Source organism: Scomber scombrus, chromosome 20 (genome assembly GCF_963691925.1).
Source record: "Scomber scombrus chromosome 20, fScoSco1.1, whole genome shotgun sequence".
Taxonomy (NCBI): domain Eukaryota; kingdom Metazoa; phylum Chordata; class Actinopteri; order Scombriformes; family Scombridae; genus Scomber; species Scomber scombrus.
The window spans coordinates 4,743,828-4,766,096 of NC_084989.1; the positions used below are offsets into that span (position 1 = coordinate 4,743,828).

The 22,269-nt window shown below is 40.6% G+C and overlaps 1 protein-coding gene across 1 annotated transcript in view; it reads right to left on the bottom strand.

Annotated features, from left to right (window-relative positions):
* kcnh2b (potassium voltage-gated channel, subfamily H (eag-related), member 2b) overlaps positions 1 to 21,906 on the bottom strand; it is a 275,121-nt gene extending 253,215 nt beyond the window's left edge. The window contains exon 1 of the mRNA XM_062441120.1: positions 21,831 to 21,906. Coding sequence (XP_062297104.1) covers positions 21,831 to 21,906 — 76 coding nt within the window. The remainder of the gene's footprint in view (positions 1 to 21,830) is intronic.
* Between the last annotated feature and the right edge of the window lie 363 nt (positions 21,907 to 22,269).

Here is a 22,269-nt window from a genome sequence, read left to right on the forward strand (position 1 = left end):
GCTATTTCCTGTTCTACCTACTTTTCATCACAGCATGCAAGTAAATAGATCAAATTAACTCTGACTGCACCTTTACATGCATCCATATTTGCCAGTCTTACCCTGCATGCAGATGTTACAACTGCCTGTCTAAAAAAGGGCTTCCCTCCTCATCTCCTGTATCTCAGCTGCTGCACCAACCCTTGTTTTACAGAACTACAAAAGTAGCTATGTCATTACAATATTCACAGGTGGATCCCCCTTTATTAGCTGGCAAGATTTGGGCAAAGGTAATGCATCATACATGCTGCTGTGATTGATGAATGAAGGGAAATTAAAGGCCGCACACGGAGGCAATTTTTCTCGCTAAGTGTTCTTCATTAGGCCTGATTATGAAACAGCCCCTGAACAAGAATTATCTTTTAGCAAGGAAGAGGGTAGACACTTATTATTCCCTGTGAATTGCATTTCAAAAGCAGTTCAAAAGGTGATGTGAAGCAATCCCCCCCTCCCTCTGAACCAATGCTTTATAGGTCATTTTATAACCAATGTGAAAACACCATCCTGCCTAGTCATTAGACATTTCTGCACACCTGCAATGATGTTGAAGTATTCTGTATTAGAGTGGAGTTTTCAAGGAGAACTCGCCTCTGCAACTCACATTTTAGTGGAATTGGTCAGACGCTCCAGTTATTAATACGTCGGAATGAGTCTGGAGGCTGCCGCTAAATGATTTATGAGTTTTGGGAAGATGTGTTCCTTTATAAATTGTTGAGCCATAACTCGAAAATGCGGGGTTATTACTGTATTGATTGAATGTACTTTGTGTGTCTGTGCGAGTGTGCGGTTGTGGGTGTTGTGTTTACTTACTCAGCAGCAAAAAAAAAGACAATTCCAAAACAGACGATGATGCATCGCAGAGCAAACTTGCAGGGGTGAGAATAAGCAGGGAGCGGAAATAAGAGAGAATGAAGCAAGACAAAACACAGCGTGACCCCGTGTTAAAAAATACAGAGACACAGCGTGTACCTCTCTGACTGATAAAAGGCTTCTAATCAAGAGAGCAGTCGAGGAGAACAGACAAAATACACTCACGAGGCGTGCTGGTGAGGGCAAGTACTCAAAGGCTGGACTGCTTTCATATCAAATTATGAACAAATGCGTAAGCACAAAGATGATGGATACAAAACATACAAACAAGATTAGATTTTTCAAATACTGTTTCTGTTATGATAGTGCAGAAATCGAGAGCATGTAGCTATATCACCAAATATAGGTTGGTAAGTATTATAAATGTCATTTGGAAACTTGGAAATGATTAGCAAAACAACTTTGATTTATTTTGCTTACTGTAGTTGTGTGCAAATATGGTTTTCTAGTGCAACACAGGGTTATCACTAACATATAAGTGTGCGCATGTTCAGTTTAACCTCCAAATTAAGTCATAGACATTCTGCCCTAACTGTAAAATCTGTCCTATTAAACAACTGTTCAAATGTCCCTGTAGCACTGTGTGGCAGCCACACCAGTTCCTGTCCAACACCAGTACTATAATATTACTTTACATCTGCAACCAAACATTTCCTATAATGACCCTACACATGGTTTTTGCTTCCATTTTACACACTTTAGTCAGTTCCTCACAGTTTATTTTCTAAGATTGGATGTACACATTCTGGCTTGAGATTCAGTCTTGGTCCTTTTAATTTGCAATCAGTACTTACTTCCACTACACAGTTCCAGCACGACTCGCCTCGCCTCGCCTCGCCTCGGCTCGCCTCCACTACACAGTTCCAGCACGCCTCGCCATGGTTCAATGGCGCTTTTCCACTACACAGTTCCAGCACGACTCGCCTCGCCTCGCCTCGACTCGGTAGGGGTCCAGAACAGACCTTCTCCATTAGAAAAAAGTACCCACTCAACGTGGGCAGGGTCGTCATAGCACGGCTCCGCGAAACTGCCGGGACTTCGTTTTATACGCGACACAAAACACATAAACAATGGAGGACATTGAGGCAGTGGTGTACTTGCTGCTGTATGTGGCGTTTTCTAACACACAAAGCAAGAAAATTGAGCCGTATAGCTGTAACTATGGTTGTAACGCTGCTGCCGGTATTTAAAAATGCCGGGTTTGATTCTTGTGTGGGACAACTCTTCTGACCAATCAGTGGCCGGCAGTCTGTTGACGTCACATTTAGTATCGTCTTGGCTCTCTTGAACCTCACCAGAGCAGGTACTAAGCTCAACTGGCAAATGACCTGAAAGGTGGGAAAGATGGCCTCTTAAGCACCGCCCACAGGAAGTGGAAGAGACCAACAGGGAAATGCAAGAGGGTAGGGGGGAATTAATCCTGGGTATTCTTAGAAATCCCTCTTTGTTTGCTTTGTAATTATGTTTGTTTGCCAAGGCCAATACCATATTTGTATATGATTTATCTATTTTGATAGGCTATTTATTCTTGGATATTTTTAGGTTTAATGATATTTGTGTAAATTTCCCCTGGTTTCTGTCTTAAACTAGCCTGTGTGTGTGTGTGTGTGTGTGTGTGTGTGTGTGTGTGTGTGTGTGTGTGTGTGTGTGTGTGTGTGTGTGTGTGTGTGTGTGTGTGTGTGTGTGTGTGTGTGCGTGTGCGTGTGTGTGTGTGTATACTTCATTGTGTGTCATCTGTCAGAGGTCTGTTCTATTAGTTTAACCCTTAGTTGCTTTATTTTTAGTTGAGTTTGGCCCCTAAGTTTTGGTAGCTACTTCTTCTAGTTTCTTTGTTATGTTAGGATATATTTGCAAGTTGTCACCAATTTTTCAACTTTATTCAATCATGACACCCTGTTAAGCCTATTTAATCAAACAGAACTAATAGTGATGGGTTTAGATTAGGGTTGATGGGCTGACTGAAGAGTAATCAAAAGTAAAAACCTTTTTTCCAAGGCATCTTCACAGTTTCTCTCTTCTACATGACATCAGTCAAGTCAAGTATACCACTCTACCTTTAAACCACGGTTCTGCTTTCAAAGAGCTTCCAACTCCTGTCACCAAAATCTGAATTTTTTTCCAGTTTTTGCACCCCCACTTAAAACAGCCATCAATCACAATGACACCACAAGAACCAAAAGTGACTTTTCCCATTTTTGCAACATAAAGTGAACATCCATCAGTGCGGTGCAACAGAATGAAAACGTCTGTGCCCATTTCTCCCTGCATTAAGCACACAATTATCACAGCTTCTCATCCCTCCCCTTCTTTCATAAAACAGACGTATCATCTATCAAGGCTGCACATCCTGAATTCAACAGGCTGGTCTCTTGGGAGATATAAACTGGTGGAAGGTCTGTTCAGATATTCATGGAAACAGTGGAGATCCGTTGTGTGGATGTGCTTGATAGCCTGCCTCCATGAATTAGCGGCAGCAGCAGCAGCCCTCAGAGGCTCATAAAGCTTGATGGGTTTGTCTGGCTGCAATGAGCACTGGGTAATACAAAAGCAGAGATGTGTGCGTGCGTGTATGGGAGTGTATGTTGTACATTTCATTTTCAATCTTTTGAATAAGTGGTATTCAATCACTGATAATGGCTTAAAGTACCAAATAGATGTTTTTTTGTTGTGTAAGTCCTCTGGAGAAATGGAATCCTTCATAAAAAGCCGAAAAGATGAGGGAAGTATAGATAAATGCAATTATTCTTCAGAGCGCACACACACACATAAAGAGGAGCTAGTACAAAGTCTTGATGCAGGCATGCGGTAAATACTGAATGACAACATTTTAACTCCACCTAAAGAAAACCACAGGGGTGAGAGAGAGGGGTAGGGGAATAAAACAGGAACATAAAAAAGAGGGAAAACAAGCACTAAAAAAAGATGTCAGGAAAAATCTAAAGACATTAAAAGAGGAACGACAGTGTAAGAGAGTGTGGAGACAGACAGGTATGGATGTATAAAGGAAGATGAACAAGAAGAGCAACTGGTGAAGCGATAGGTAGAGCATGAAAACCAGCTGAGTCAGGGTTGTTCAGGCCACAGCTGGACATGAGGGAAAGCTGGCATTATCCTACCAGGGAGGGGGCCAGGTACTGTATTATTACACCGCAGGCATCCAGGAAGGAAATAGCAAAAGCTGGCAATGTTGGATATCAGTGTGTAATGTGTTTAAATAAAACAAGGGTAACGGTGGGTAGATATTAACAGCAAGTAGAGTTTATTTCCATTTACTTTGGGGCATGCTTCCCTCTGGATACATAAGAGTATCTTATTAAATCATAACCCGAGGTAATGCTAGCATAAATATCACCATTCTAGACACAATGGACCAATCCAAGCTGCATAAGTATGTTCAGTCTCTGAATGGATGAGGCAGTTAGTTCCATTCTGATGATGCTCTGAAAATGGTATTACTGATATTGAATTACTCCTATCATTTTCTTTATATAAATTTGAGCATGTTGTAACAAAGTTTAAGTTCTGGGAAGCAGGACAGTCTGTTTTTATTGGCGTGATGCTGATGTGGTATCTTAAATCTAATCTAGTGGCCTTGTTCTTGATGGAAAGGGTCTCCTAACTTCAAGGAAGTAGTACTTTTAACCCAAACCCAGGATCTTTCCCCAAACATAACCAAATTGCCTTTATGTCTAAACCTAACCAAATCTGAACAATAGCGTTGTAACATCATTAAAAGTTTTCATTTATGACAGTTTTGGAAAGCACAGATAGTCGATAGTGACGTCGGATAAGAGAGAACTTCATGTGTTGTTCAGTGACAGATGTGTCGTGTTAATCTGAAGGACTAGTTGTGTCATGCTGTCGTAAAACAAGATAGAATAAGATACATGAATGCAAATATTTGAGACAAATTTGCACTGGAGGTAGAATAATCCTTTTCCATTCATAGCTATATCAGTTTCTTTAAAGATAAAATGTTATGACCCCAGATGATTTTGTAGTGTTTTTACAATCTTATTGCTAGAAATAATATATTGATATTGGTTGATTCTCCGAAACTCCAGATTACATGCATTTATTTTTTGTCTATACGGTATGTACATATGGCAGATACTTTCAATTAGTCAGCTTATTGTTTTTCACTACATACAGGAGCCAAATTGTGAAAGGTAAATGCAATTCTTAAAGATACAATTTGTTAGTTTAACAAAGCCAGCTGAGCGGCTCTAGGGACATCACTGTGGGTCTGTGGCTCCACCAATTCTGGTCCACACTGAAGTCAACTACTGGATGGATTTACTTGAAATTTGACATACATATTCACGGTCCCCAGAGGGTGAACTAATGACTTTGGTGAAGCCCTGACTTCACTCAAGCGGCGCCAGCAAGTTGACATATATATGGTTTAGAAATCAAAGTCTCGACAACAGTTGGATGGATTACTGCACCGGTTCATCCATATTTGATTTCACTATCCAACATTTTTGTTTTTCCTTCACAATCAGCAGCACAGCCTCACAGAGCTGCAACACTCGCTAATGCATTATAGCTCTACGCTTCAATCATTGCTGGTTGAATTCATTATCTGAGCTCAGTCTCAGAATTTGATATCAGTATGTTTTTAGTTGTGGAGTGGAGTGATATACTAAAAAACAACACATTAACCATGACTGGAGATGGTCTCAAGCTGGGTATCTAGCAGTGCCAATATAGTTTAATCACATAACTTCACTACACAACATATTTTTATTACCTTATCAATCTATTTTTATTGCTTCACTTCACAAGATGCTCTCATATTGTTGAAAGCTATGGATTTCAGTATAAACTAGATTAACAGTATCAATGTGTGCCCCACACACCACAATGTGCAGTGGCTGAGATTTTGGGATATCAAAAGACCCCACCCCACCCCACCCCCAGCCCGCTCTGGTATTGATGACATCACTGACCACTCCTTGCTGTCTGCACTGTTTCCCACTAACGAGCTTTTGAAGGCAGACAGGAGGGAGCTGATGGAGAAGCTGATTAAAGACGAGCTGCTGCTGCTGCTCAGAAGGAAAACACCATTTCATATTCCCACAGACACTCGCATATACAGCTTCATTAGACATGCACACACCCAAATTCAAATGGGTACACACACACACACACATGCACACACGCACGTAAGATCCTTAGACACACATATATGTTCACACAGACCCACCAACGCAGACTGAATAATTCACTAAGACCAGACCTCGGGGGCTCTGCAGTCTGCCAGTTTGTGTGTGTGTGTATGTGTGTGCGTGCATGCTGTGTGTTTGTGTGTGTGTGTGTTTGTGTGTGTGAGTGTGCATCAGTGTGCTTGGAATCTCCCCGAGTACGCTGCGTAGGCGGATAAGGAGGGAAGCCCATGTGTTAGAAGCACGAGTCAACACACCAGCTCTCTGCCTGCTAGCTACAGAGACAGAGAGATAAAGACAGAGTGCAAGATTAAGGACAAAGGAGAGAGGGAGAGAGAGACACAGAGAGAGAGAGGGAGACAGAAAGATGAATAAAGAAACAGGGCAGAAATAGAGGATGAAATGGAGAAGAATATTAAGAGAGGAGGAAAAGAGAAAATGTCGTTTGGTAGGTCTACTGGTGTAGATGAAGTTAATTCAGTGACAGGCTGAAGAGATTTTTTTTTTTGTCTCTACCCAACTGTGCAATTGCCATGGAAACTGAAGATTTGACACATACTGTTAATTTTCAAACACAGAGAGCTAACGGACTAAATGTGAGTGTGTTACACCAAACGGCCAATCACTGTCCAGAAACATGAGGACGGTTTACACTCAGGTTTCTACACAGATCCACATCAGCCTACAGATATTGAATCCATTATTAACTGATTTATACTGTTAAATACTTCAGTATAGTGTTAGCTTTGAATGTTTGACAGTTTACAGCAGCTGGTGGTTTGAGTACAGCTCACAAACATCTGTCCATCTTTGGTCAGTCCACTTTCTTCTGTAGTTGAACGCTGGTGTGAATAAACTCTTCTGACTTGTTTAGTTTGAATACACTGATTTTACATTTTCTGTGTATTATTTTAAAGTGGATGGTCCAATAATGTACTTAGTTGTTCAATTTGGAGGATTTATTGGGTCTTTATGATGTACCAGCAGAGACATGCTTCTTGTCGTCACCATTGATTTAGTGGTATTCATCCTGGGGCCAGGTTCATAAAGACTTTGACTAAAGTTTATCATCTTTGGCGGCATTAATTTGCCGCTCCAGAAAAGAAAATGTAAAAGAATTCAACAGTTACAACGGTGAAAATTTGAACTGGGAAAATTCAACATAGAGTGACGAAAGAAAACATCATGTCACCTAAAAAGTCTCAGAGCAGTGCAGACCTGTAGCATTCTGTGTCTTCTTAATGTGGCAGAGCTCAGTTTGCAGGATGGTTTCCTTAGGCAAATGAAAATCATGTCCTCTTTATGTCCAAAGGCTTATTCTTTAAATTTCTCTCTCTCTTATTGCTTTTTTTCACAATATTTCAGCCAACCACAAATCATTATCCATTTGTTTCTCTTTTTTCTCGCTCTGAGTTTTCCTGATGTTCCGGTGGCTACCTTTTTTACATTTAAATGAGTCTGTATATTATGTAAAACTGTCTTTGCATTAGATTCATTTAAGAGCAAATCAAGTCTGGTTTATCACAAGATCAGTCTGTAACAGTCTTGTGAGACCAGCCTCTGGTCTTAAAATAAATGTTTATCAGTTTCTACTTTTTTTTATAGCATGTTTTCTTCTATCCTATCTACTAACCCTGCTCTTTGCTGCCTGAGGCCAGGGAAAAGGCTTCAGATCTTTTTTCCCTCCCTCCACTGGTCCGAGCTATATAGAGTTCCAGACAAATTATGACTAGGAATAATACAGTCCATTGAGTCATATGAATTGTAAGGGGGTGTTTCTACTATTTTTCTAGCAGCTGTTAGAGCCACACAAAAAAAAAATCTGAGAGAAAATGGTGAGTCATTCATAAATAAAATGTTTGGTATGATAGTATTCATTGTAATTACCTCTGAAAACACATTAGGGAATAAAGAGTGATCACATCTGGATATTTCCAAATAGGTTTTGTTAATATACAGGAGCAAATGGGTTTTGGGACAGTGATGGATTTGAAAACTCTTTCTAGCTGCTAAGTTAAAAAATACATTTCTATACACCAATACCCATTTAACAGCGTATGTGGCTTTAGGAGCCATGTGTCTGCACCGTAGCTGTAAATCAAGCCACCTCTGAGCTGTCAGGATCCTCCTGATTATCCAGTCAGTCAAACTCTACTCTCAGCTCTCCTACAGCACCAAAAAAAATAATTACATTAATCTTTGTCCGCTTTGCAGTTTTACAGTATTTCCCCCCTAAATGAAAACGCTGCCGCAGCACAATGTGTCTTTCCAAAATGTACTCGTATTTTCCCCCCCATTAGAGATGCTGGCCGGACATTCTGTTGGCAAGACAGACGTGCGCGCTGCTGGAGAAGTGCTGATGTCATCGGTGTGAGACAGATGACAGGAGGACGGGGGTCCTGTCATGTTTTGACAGCCAAAGCATTTATTCCAGTCCACTTACAGTTGCATTTTGAAGCAGTAAGCAGATTGTACTCATATTAATAATACTATGATTTCTTTACACAGCAACATGCTTTCAGTTAATTACTAAACTGAACAGGTTAGCCCGCCCAAGTTTAGTTCAGACATCAACATTACATTAAAAAAACTTTCTGATCACTGCATTAAGGGTCACATTTGATGACTTCTGTGGTTGTATAATCCCAGTTTTTATATCATAACTTGATTTTCAGTATTTCTACATCTGATCAACTTTAAAACTCAAGAATCTCAAAACAGCCTTTTTGGATCATGGTCTCACTGGTACCTAAAACAACACACCCCCATCAAAGCAACCCACCAGTAATTTATGTGTTTTTGCTTACTGTTGCTTCTGTGCCAGCTATGGGAACTATGGAGATTTTGTTTTCTTAAAAACTACCTACCTTATCTTTTTTTCCATTTTCCCTGCGGTTACCAGTAAAAGAACATCTCACTAACAAAATAAACAGAACTCCACAGTAACCAATACGCATCCCAGTGAGGTAAAGTCAAGTACAATCTCTACAGCAAGCAGAACTAGAAGTGGATTCTTCTTTTCATTAAAAACATGAAAACAAAGAAAGTGAGCAGTGATATTCTTGTTTGTTTCCAATCATTTCCCACTACAACTGTTGCAAATACTGTCTGAGAGTATAATCCGATAATTCATAAATATGGCCCAGTAGAAATTATCTCTAAAGCTGCACTGGTTGATATTTTTCTGTTAACAATGGCTCAAAAAGATGTGATGTGAAAAGGGTTGCTTGTGAACACGAACAGAAGATTATCACCCAATTCTGCAGCTTCTGTCAGCTCTATGGAGCATTTTAGCATCTTTCAGACCCTCATGTTTTAGTTTTATGCAACTTTACTGTTTTCTAGCAGTAGCAAGCAGCTGTTTTCAGGGAGATCCACTGTTAATACCTGCCCAGCAGCTAATGACAGACAGACAAAGGTAGCAACTAGCTGGTGAACATAGTGGAACATGTAGTAGTGATACAGAGCTGGATATTTTTCTCAGGATGTGGCAGAGCTTGTTTCAGACATCGGTCAATCCCACTTTTTGGTGTGGTGTTTCACATTAGGAACTGCAGGTCATGTGACTCCTCTACATACTGTACATTACAAAACAACATTTCCTGGCATCACAGACTTTCAAAATGACTCTACATGATCACAAATTGAAACACGAGGTCCAATATATGTATTCAAAACTTTAAAGGAAGCTGGAGTTACTCTTTCAGTGTGTGTACTGAGGTAGCAGCTTTTACTGGAACCAATGAGCTGCCGCATTCAAATTCCTCTTGCATTGTTTAAAACATGCTTAATTCCTCTACTGTACATAACTTCAAATGATTTTCATGAAAAAAACATGATGAGGAACAAATCCAAAGCAAATGCAATCCATAGGTCACATGACTCCAATCTTGGATTCCCTCCTGCCACACAGCTTGGGATTCAGTGGTGCAATGTTGCACTTTTCACAGAGTACACACCAGTCCAGTCCCCCAACAGTCGTTAAGAGTGATAATCCCATAATCACCGCAATCCTTAATGGGCTGTTTCGCTCTGAAGTGTCTCAGGCTACAGTATGTACAGCGTCTCCCTCTGCCTTAACGAGGTTATGCAGATTTATGCAAATTAGGTCTAATCCCCGGAACACTAGGGAGTCCGGGGTCTTTAAGTCGGTTAGCTGGCCTTTTTCTGTACCACTGCACTCAGGGTGGTAGAGGAGTCAGGGTGAATGAGAGAGGGAGTCCGAACAGTCAAGACAGAAAGAGAGAGAGAGAGAGAGAGACAAATGGAAGAGAGAGGTGTGATGAAGTTTTAGAAGAAGCCGGAGGAGGGAGAATTGATGAATGGGAGGGCGAGAGTGAAAGGGCAGCTGCCAGGAGATAAAGCAGTGACAAATAGAGGTACAGGCAAAGTGCTGAGAGGAGAAGGACAGGAAAATAGTGGGAGCTACCAAAGCACTTGGGCGTTCCCATTTGGCTGTGGTTCGCCTTTATACTCTGACAACCTGGATTTCAAAAGGATGGGAGATGAAAAGTTAACAGGGCCATAAAAACTAAAGCACTTATTGATCGTGACACCTTTATTTCATAATGGATTTTGACTGAGATGATAATTAAAAAACGTATTTAGATGCAAAAAATGTTTTAAACTTCTATTTGTCTCCTGGAGTAAGCTGGAACTGAAGATACCCATAAAGTTTTATCTAAGGCCATGTTTGCAATTCATATTACACACATGCATCACCTGTTGACTCACATGCTTTGCTGCAGCAAGGAAGCAGACAAGCCCAACTGTAGGTATCATTTATTCAGAATCTGACACTCCAAAGCTGTGTGGGTGCGGTTTTGATCGGATTTGATTGACAGCGCAAAGCCCACAACAGACACCGAAATTTTGACTCAAAACAGTGAGATGAGCACCAACAGAGATGTCAAATGAGACAACCCAAACTGCTGATTGACAGCTATTTTTCGGAGCCTTCGGAGGCTTCAAGCAAAGTGTTTGTCGGATCGTTGAACGGCATCGCGTATGACGAGTCTTCGCAGCTTTCTGAAGCCGACAATCCGACGACTACACCCACATTACACTTCATACAACTACTTGCACTATATTTGTGCACTTTTGTACTTGCATCACATACGATTAGTTACCTATTGCCTTTATTTCCAAATTTTTTATCTGAGGTATACTGATGCCTTTCCATCCTTGCAACCTTGCTACGTATACAACTACACTACCTACTGCATTGGAAATCATGCACTATGATCAAATATGAATGTGACTCCTATGGGATATCGGGCTTCTCTCGCAACTCTTATAACTGTCTGATGGTTTGTGGATACTTCAAACACAGAGACACAAGGAATGAGAAATTCAAAACACTCTCTGGCTTTTTTCATCTACAGCTGGCTTGTGATAAACACAGTGACTTGTGACTGAAAGAGGACAGGATACAAACCTGTTTAGGTATTTAAACTATCATTATGAGTATTCACTTTGAAAGCTATCGGCTCAAAGGCAATAACTCGTCCATAAATTGCATTCTTCATAGTGAAAGTATTAACTACATTTACTGTTTCTTCTTTTTTTCCAGTTGTGCATCAAGGTAAGGAGTAAACATCCCGATTTCCTTTGAGTCACCTGACAAGCCGATGCATCTTTTCATCGTGGCATGGAGAAAACATGGGAGAGATGCAGTGTTTGATGCTTCAGTCTTTGGAGTGCACGTTTTTATACAGGCAGAGTCAATTAAAAGCTGATGATACGGAGGGAGATGCAGCTCAATAGCTTTTAACATGTGTGTCACGATCTGAGAAAACAGATCCGAGGAGCTCGTCTTTCCTTCAAATCGCTGCGCAGCGCATAAACATTCAGCCCTGACTTTGAAAACACAGTTATTCAAAAGTGATTTTTATAAAAGCTGGTTTCGGGGCATTTTCATCTTTTTTCATAAGTTCGGCTTTCTCACACAGGGGGCCGGCACGCTCCCGGCTTTATCGAATACAGAAAAAAAAAAAAAAACTGCATTGACTGGTAAACTTGGTAATGATGAAATTCCAACGCAATCCAACACAGATAAGAAAAGGAAGCCCCATAACACTGCAGCATTTGGTGTGTCCATTCAACCTTCAAAGCCGATTCCATTTTCCTTTAAACAAAACGCTATGTGACTTTAAACAAATTTTACATGTATTATGCTGTCTATATACCCAGAACTGCACTGTGTGTGGTGGTACATTTCTGAGATATGTTAGATGGAACTAAATGTTAATGAGCTGGCCTTTTCAAATACTATTAAAACAAAACCTGACTTCTAGATACTTTCTTTAGCCAAGGAGTCAACAAGAGAATCACACATTAAATCACTACCTCACGTATGAATTATGCTCAAAAAGAAAATGTGAATGTTTAATTCAAACCAGAATAGAACAACTATGAATAGATTAAATTACCAATACAGTACCAATACAGTATTATCCAAAAAAATACATACAAATTCTGAGCTGCATCCTGGCTCCGAGCTGTTCTTTTCATAACAGCTGCAACTGCAGCTTGGACTGTGTAAAACAGCTTTAAAAATAGATTTCATACGAACCTGGTTTGCTTCTAATAATCACATTTCATTATCCAACAGTTAGTACAACAAATAGGATTTTTTTTTATAGTTGACCTTATAATTTTACCAATTTCTTAGTTAGTTTGACGACTACTGTCACCCAAACATAAAAATCCAAGTACACAGCCTTCTATGGACATGATTACTAGTATAATATGCACTAATCCTTCTAAAGCACCAGGGAACTCCATTGTCTTGGTGGTTGAGAAAGACTGTCTGCCAAACACATGGTCATAAGTTTAATTATCTACCTTATCAAAGTGTTCCCTGACAAGAAAATCTGTTGGATTTAGGAGTTGGAACAATCTCAAACTCACACATAATTAAGTGTCTCTGGTTTTGGACTACATGTTCTCTTTCGATTCCCAGTAGCCAAGGGAGGAGACTAAAAAGAGACTGATTTATTGCCCAGCCTTATGTGTTAATGTAGTTGACCAGAGGGTCACTGGTTCCAGTACCCGGAGCAGTTTACACTTCGCTGGTCAAGGACATCTTGTGGCCATGTTAATTATGACTGAATAAATTATAAATGTCTCTTAGGATAAATCGTGGTTATACCAACAAAAGTCAACAAAGCATGTGACTTTACTACTTTCCCATCCCATCTCCTACAGAGAATTTATTTTAATCATGATGGGATTGCTCTCTAACTTTAACCAAGGTGTTGTCCATTAACCTCACCAAACATTAATAATACGTTTTAGACAGCATTGTCAAACATTATCCTGTTGGGGGTGTCAAACCAGATAAAGGTATACAGTATGGGTCCAGTTGGAAGTTACTGAAAAATGACATATTTTGTTTAGTTTGAAGGACTTGATCAAACTACCAAACCTCCATCTGTTCCATTAGGAAACTGTTTTTGGGTAATTAAGCAGGTAGCTCCTGTTCTCAAAAGTGAAACCAATGTGGATTTAACTGACACCTGCATTCCTTCTAATGGCCAGCAGGGGGCTAATCAACTAGTTGCAAAAATAAATTGGATTGTATAGAAGTCTATGAGGAAATGACACTAGAGTAAACAGTAAATACTTGTTTCAAGTCCTCTTCAGCACAACATGATGTTCATTTTGTAAATGATGGTCCCAATTAGAGTAAATAAAGGTATCACTAAACTCAAAGCTTCAAAACAGCAGTCCACAAACCAATGGGTGACGTCATGGCGACAACATCCATATTTTTTTAATCTATGTGGTAAATCCAAGTTGTGGACTCGTGTGCATGACGAACTGTTGAGTAATGCACTTACATTGAGTAGACATCTACAAATCATGTCATGAACGCAAACTTCACTTCACACTGTTCAAGTGATGGAAGGAGATTATATCAGTTCTAACTGAGAAAAGACATGATTAACTGGATACCATAAAGAAGTTACAGTAGTGACTTTCTGGTGAACATAATGGAGCATTTTCCAGCATAAGATATTTCCCAGAGGAGTTGATGGAGAGAAAAAAGGAGAATGAATATTAGACTTATAGTATGTGGCCTGAATCCAAAATGAATAATTCAACTTTTTAAGTGGCCTGATCATTGTGCCATTTAAGCAACTTTCAAGAAACTTATTTATAAAAAGTGATATTTTTTACAGTGAACTCTAGGCATGATGTCCTCAGCATGGAAATGGAAAGCTTGAAGTAACACACACATAGCCTGTCAGTGTACCAGCATAAATCCTCCTCCTCTCAGCACCCCCAGCAGGTGCCATGTTGCCCGCTTGGATGCGTGCCCATTTGAGATCAGAAGACAGTTAGGCATGGCAGTGCAGCGGGCATCTGCTATGCACCAGAGAGATGGAGAGAAGAAAGGAGGGTGAGAGAGAGAGAGAGAGAGAGAGAGAGAGAGAGAGAGAGAGAGAGAGAGAGAGAGAGAGAGAGAGAGAGAGAGAGAGAGAGAGGGAGAGAGAAAACAGGTTGTCAAACGAGACAAAGAGCAGAGAGAAAAAAAGGAGGAAGGTGGAGAGGGAGGGCAGCGAGAGAGAGAGAAGAGTGTTTACAAGCCCGGAGAGTTTACGAGCATGCGTGCGTGCGTTCTTCTGTGTGCCAGTTCGGTAACATGTGTGGGTGTGTGTGGAGTATGAAGGAGAGAGAAAAAGGGAAGAAGACAGGAGAAGAGACAGAGAGGAAGACAGAGTGTGAGCGAGAGACGAGTGATTTCACACCAATAAAGTGCAATCTCGAGGCACTGACTCACTCCTGACTCCGGCAGCAGCGTAGCAGTGTTGCTGTGTTTACACCCTCCGAGTGAAACAGATGGAGCAGAGGAATAAAGAGGAACCGCCGGAGAAGACTCTCTGTGCTGTGTTTACACTGTATTGGTACAGTAGAGCAACCACGAAAGCCAGATTTATTCTTTTATGTTGATACTTGCTTGATTTTCTGGACATTTAGACGATGACTATTCGGCTGTGTGGGAAAAGCTAAGAAAAAACCTAACAAGCACGCCTGCAGGTAGAAGCTTCAAGTGTCTCCCTCACAGTTAATCCATGTATGCAAGCCATATGTTACATGCACCCAGCAGCAGTTACATATCCTTTCACAGAAGCACTGAAAGCATCTCTTCCTCCCCGCACTGGGAACATCAAGGCTTTGCGCCTTATGCAACTGTGAGCCAAGCTCATCAAAGCAAGAGGAAGCACAGAGGCATCGACCTGTAAACACTCAGGTAGACAACCTGAGAGGAGGGACTGTTTCACATACATCATCTAGACAGGAGGTTGAACATTCATTGGAGATCATTTCATTTATTTGATTGTCTTACTTTACTACTGTCTTAAGTTAATTGCAGGGATGTGTTTTAGATGGAGGCATTAAAACCTTGCTTGAAACTGTACCATTGCTACTGTACAGTGCTGTGCTGGTCTTCATTGTTATTCTACTGCTGCTACTTCAGTCTACTCTGTGTTGCAGCTACTACAAGTCAGTCAGTCATGAAAGAGAGGAGGGATCCCCCCCTCTGTTGCTTTCACTCTGGTTTTTATTTCACTGTTTATGTGTTTTTGTGGCTTGAATCTAATGATAGAGGGCATCAAACTTATGATTTTAGGCCATAAAAATGACTTGGTTATGTTCTATGCTTGTGACCATTTTTAAAGCTGTCTGTAAATGCCAGGGTCAAAAAAAGATTTTTTAATTGTCATTGAAATTTAAGATAGTTTTGTGTGTGTGCAGGATTTACAATATGCACTGCACTGCTATGAAAAGATGAACTGTGACATAAGTACATTCTTTATTTTTATAAATGGGAAATATTGCATACCCAACCTAAATATCAGGCCTGGATACACTTTGGTATTTTAATACTTATTTTTTCATTCATAATCTGTCTTGAAATGTATATCCTTTATATTTATTTTATATACTCTATTATTCTTCACACTGTCCTTTTTAGTACAGCCTTTAAGAGTATGGCTCTCAACATACTGTATGAGTATGTGCCAAATAAAAAGCTCTAAGATTCCAATAAAAAGACCTAAACACCACCCAATAACGTATAAGTCCATCTCTCAGTACTGCCTGCCTGTCTGTGGCTCTAGAAATGAGTTTTACCTATATACTATAGCTGTGATAATTGGTCAGTACCAACTCATTAGGATTCATGAGTGGAGATCTAAAATGAAGTTATCAATTCACGTGATGATAAATCTTACAATTAGTTTGGCTTGGACCAGCCTCTAGTTATGCTGCTATAGTCCTACATTGTCTGGGGACTTCCCATGATGCACTGAGCTCCTCTCTCCTCCTCCCCCTCTCCATCTGTAAGGATTAATCTCCTATTAATGGATGTTACTAACTTGGCTTCTTCCGTGGAGTTTTTGTTGTTGTGTTGTTTTCTCCTCTCTCAGGTTTCTAAGGATCATGGTCCTGGACCGCCTGGTTATGGATCACAGGAGTCTATGGGTCGTGGTTGCGGACCACCTGCTGCTGTGGTTCTACTTGATGCCCACGCCTGCTATTATTACAATGAGTCATATTTGGTATTATTATTATTATAATAATCGTTGATATCATGCTTCTCTCTCTCTGTCCTTTCTCCCTCTCTTTCTTTCTGCTTTAACCCATCGAGGCAGATGGTCGCCCACCTAGAGTCCAGTTCAGCTTGAGGTTTCTTCCCGTTGAAGGAGAGTTTCTCACCAAGTGCTGCTCATGAGGGAATGTTGGGTAAATTAAAGACGATGTGAAAAATGAAATAACTGTAATGTATAGTATTTCATTATCTGGCCAGACTGATTTTTTGTGTCTTTGCAATCATTGAACTCAACTGACTTGCTTGGTCCCTTCTTTCTTTCTCCCCTCCTACATTCATGACTCAGTTGAAGTCTCACTTAGGATAAGACCAGAGCCAATCACTAACCAGAATGCTCTACATTATCACAATAAGCTGCATTTATAGTAAGCACGTGTAATATCTAACATTTAGTATTCAATATTTGGGAAACTAAGATGAGGTGAGATGTGACTGTGAGAGCACCTGGAACTGGTTTCTAATCCTTCTGTGTGTGTGTGTGTGTGTGTGTGTGTCAGTGTGAAGGTGGGTGGGAGTGTGGGTGGGGGAGTCAAGGGGGCGGTTGCCATGGTGACGAAGTGTTTGTACTCTCTGGCAGTAGAATCATAACATCCTCCCGGGAGGACGGTGGCTCGGAGGTTTGTAATTGGGCAAAGTCTTCTCTGAGGAGAAGCCGAGCAGATAACAACACACCACCCGAAAGGTTGCTGTGACCTCACATCGAGGTCAAACGTACCCTCTCAGTTGTCTCGGGAGGGGGGTGAGGGGGTGAGGGGGTGAGGGGGCAGGGGGTGAGGGGGTGGGTCTGGATTTCCACACATTTGAGAAGAAGCTAACTACTGATCTAATTTCTTCTTTCTTCAATAATTTGAAATCTATATGCATTCAGAACAAATAGAAAACATAGCAACAGCTCTCCCCCTCCCTCCATGAATTATGCATTCTTTGTCGAGGCCACTTGCAAATGAGCGTGTCTCTAAACAAATAGCACAAGCAATGAAACACAAATCTGGTTAGAAATCTGATTATCTGATATTGCGCGTGTCATTCTGAATATTCCAGCGTGTGGTGATAACAGATGATCCTCCTTCTCCCTTGAAATGTGGTCAAAATGTGATCAGGGGTGTCACAGATCATTCTGGTGAGAGGTAGTAGGAGAAGAGAGGATGTAAGCAGAGTCTAAACACTCATTCTCATCATCAAATATATGAATGGCTGAATGTTTTAGTGTGGCAAATGTTCAGTGATTGATTTTCCTAAGGCCTCGCCACTGATTGGTCGCATCCCATGTAAGCACAGATCAAGATCCCTCATTGATTTTCCTCCAGCGGACATCGGACGCGTCAATAATCGGTATGCAAAACAGATTTGACCTCTTGTTCATTTCTGTAATAATCCAATAAACAGCTGGATCCTGACACTGCTACTGTACATTACTGCCCAGTGCCCACTACATTACTACCTGTGAGCTCTTTGATGTCACTGCATGGTTATGTAGATTATATCTCACATTATGGTTGATTCATAAAAAATGCATCAATTCCACAGATCTATTTTTATATAAGCACATATATGAATATCAAGTCAAATCTGAAGCTTTGAAACCATAACATTGTGGTAGGTAGAGAGCTGTGGATTAGTCTAAAATATAAATATATGTCTAGTTTTGAGTCTAAATCAGTGTTCACCAACTCTGCTACTGGAGAGCTACTGTCCTGCATGTTTTAGGTATCTCCTCACTCTAACACACCTGATTGTTATCAAGCAGCTGGAGCTTGTCAACAGGCTTGATAAAGAGTTCATTATTAGAATCAGGTGTGTTAGAGTGAAAAGATACTTAAAACATGCAGGGAGGTAGCTCTCCAGGAGAAGGATTAGAGACCACTGGACTAAAGATTAAAAGGAAAGCAGTATCTGATATTAAATATGAGCTCCACTGGAAACAATTCATAGCACAGTTGTCTTTGTTTTTAGTTGAAATGTGGATCATATGTAGCTCCAGACACCTCATCATGAGGAGATGCACATTACCAAACCTGCAGTGCCACAAAATAAGCATAAGAAACTCTGTTAAACTATTGTTTCTAATTTGACATATCCTCTTCATTTCATTATCGGATTAAGATTTTAAACATAACCACTTTTGTTTTTTTATGCTTAAGTTAACCCTTACATACTGTTTGGGTCAAATTTGACCCATTTTGACATTTGACAGCTGTAAAAACTCCCCAGATGTTGTTGTTTTTTCCCCCCTGAAATTGGATCTCTTTTCCTAAAGTGGCCCAAAATACACAAAAATATTTTAAAATGTTATATTTTTGTATAGGTGATACAAATCTACTGACATGTGTTTTAGTGAAATGAATAGATAATACTTTCAATAAGATATTAGTTATGATGCTTTCTTTTTATGATGTAGCAGTGAAGACTGATGGCTCTAATGGTTATACAATAAACCCCACACTTCCATAAAGTTATAAAATACATTTACATCATTATTGCTATGTTATATTTTCATGCCTTAGGTCAAATAGGACATGATATTCAGTAAGATCAACTATTGATGCTTTCTAAACACATCTGGGGTTCAGAAATAGACCCTTTTTATGAAGGTATTCTTAGACTGGGGAGGTAAGAGTTAACATAATCCTAAAGTGTCACTCCAGCATTGAAATAAGACAAAAATAAATAAATAAAAGAATCACCTACTGTCTTGATCATTTTGGTGAGTTTTATTCCAACTAATGGACTGACAAATCTGCTGACGCACCTCAGCATGAAGCCTTCATCAAAGCATGTATATTTTTTTTAGAATTAGCTCTGGGGAAACAAAGATATTCAGCTCTTTTTCTTTTCTTTGACAGCATCCAAATGAAATTCAGTGCAGGAGAAGCACACCTCTTTCCCCATTTTAACTTTTTTAAAAGAACATTTTACTAGTCAAATTGTCAGTGTGTCTAAAGCAGATGCTCCTTAATCATCCCCTTCAAGGGTGAGCATTTAGTATCCACGGCTTGTGATCTTAGTACATGACTTTAAGAGCAGCATCACCCTTTAAAAAACATTGCTTCTGCCACTTTTACTCTACCATGAAGGCTGCTCCCCCCCCCCCCCCTTTCCACCTCATCCAGCACAACAAATAGGATAGTTCTGCTCCTGATTGTTGCTGAGATGAAGTTCACCCAGTCAGCATCGCAGTAAAGAGAGAATCAGATGAAAAGATGCTGCCCACACCAGGCTATCTCTTCCATAAAAACCTGTTTACTTAGCTTTGGATAACATGAGAGGAGTGGGCTCAGGTTTCAGTGATGTGTAGCAGTGGGGGGGGGGGGGGGGGGGGGCCTCAAAATGAGGCTCTGGACTCAGAGTTAGACCTGGGAGGACTCTATACAGGCTGGTTAGATGTATGAAAGAGCTTTTTCTAACACCTTTGAAATAAGTAAGTGCTTTGTTAACTAAAAGCCACATTTGACAATCACTCTGAAGTTTTGTAAAACATTTGGAGAGCAGCGATGCGAGGTTATCTTCCTCTCTGTTGCAGGTTATGTCCTCCCCCTGTAAAGCTCTCATAAATAATCATCCGGCACACGAAGGAGCGTTCCCTCCACGCGCTGAACGAATGCAAAATCTGCTGCGAAGACACACTGAAGATATGAACACGGTGGAGGCAGAATATGATCACCTTTACAGAGTTAGCCACGCTTATCAGGGTGGAACAAGAAGTACTGAAGGATTAATGCCAATGACCAAACTCCAGAGTTAGTTATTCAGCTTGATTGCACTTGTGTGGAAGTTGTTTTCCAGCACCTCTGTGATGGGAAATAGGATGTTTTTTTGCACCACATCCAACCCTACAGACACCTTGTGTGAGCTCTGCTGCTGCTGCTGCTGCTGCTGCTGCTGCTGTGACTTTTAGGTGTTACAAACGCAGCAAGACATCATTTCCATGGCAGCCATGTGAACCGCTCAACCCAAGACCATATGGCCAATGACAGGAGGGCAGGCAGCACGTTCAACGGCTCAGGTGTTTAGTTAAGACTTCCTTTTTTTCCACAGCTCCTGGTAGGAGTAATTGACATTTAGATTCACTAAAACAAGCAGTTAGATCTACATTAAACATCTCTTTCATCAGCTTGTCTCTCAAAAATCTGACATGATGAAATGGTAACGATACACGTCTTTATCTTCCCCATCAGCCCCTGAGGTGAATTTCCACAAGAAAAAGTGACGTTTGTGGCCGCTGAGGCACGTTTGAAGTCCGGTCACACGTTCAAGAGACGGAAAAACATGAATGATTTGCATCAAAGATAAAAACCGCCGCAGGGAAGTGAGGACAGATCAAGCCTGTTTAAGGCAGCTTCAGATTCACTGCCTCTGGGCTCTGTGAGAAAATAGAATAGCTCAGTTTGTTTTGCAGCTTGATTAGATGTTTTTTTCTTCTTTTTTCAAGGCAAATAAATCAATGTATATAATAGTTTCACATTTCATATTTATAGTGGAAAAGATTTATTGTGGTGTCCAATAGTTTCTACATTAAGATGATTCAACATGTCCACACCAGCTGAGCCAAAGATAATAGATTGTGTCCCCCGAAAGCATCCAAGTGTCATTTTTCTCCATTTTTGCAGATTACTTTATATGAAAAATATCAGTCAAGACAGCAGCAGCATGCAACACTTCAGCTGACATTAAAGCATGAGAGGATGTGCAGAGATATACAACTAATCTGATCTTTAAAAAAGTATTATATTATTGTAATCTTCAAATGTGACATGTTTACATTTGACTATGTGCAGCTGCAGGATTCAGGCAGTTCAGATCTAAGTAATTTATTATGAAATGATCTTTTAAAGGTTTTTTTTCTCCTTTTTTTTGGGACTCTGTGTGCTCTCTGTTTATATTTTCACACATTCTCCCACCTAACATCACGGCACCACCGTGTGACTTATCTGAGCTATTAACCATTCATCATCATCAGCAAACATCATTATTGAGGCTAATTCTGGAAAAGCAAATCAACAACATCATCAGGATGCCATTTCAAACTGATTTGAAGTCTATGCATCAATTATTAAACAGCGTGCGTTCAAGGAAAGAAGAGAAAAAAAAAGATATGATAATAGAAGGAATGAAAGAAAAAACGATATTCTTACTTTGACTGTCGAATTTCCTGATGATGGTGTCCAGGAAAGTGTTCTGCGGAGCCACATGGCCCCTCCGGACCGGCATGTTCGCAGCAGTGGCCCCTGGACTTTTACAGACTTTGCAGGACTTTTAAAGATCTCACACCGAGGACTGCTCACTGCGCTCCCCGCATGGAGACAGAACACTGACAGGTCAGCGGCGGTAATCCCGGGAGCCAAAGTTTTCCCAAGTTGCTCTGACAGACGGGGAGGAGGTGGGGGTTTCTGTTGTGTCCCCTGGAGAAAGTGAGAAGAGGAGAGTTCTGGAAAGCAGACGCACTGTACGTACGGTGGATCTGAGCCGTTTCCAGCCTCCAGTCTCCAGGCTGAGAGGAGCGAGGGTGTCTGTTTGTGTCCCCCCAGGGGGAGGGCGGCCCGTCAGGTGATATTTCCTCTTGGTCTCACAGTC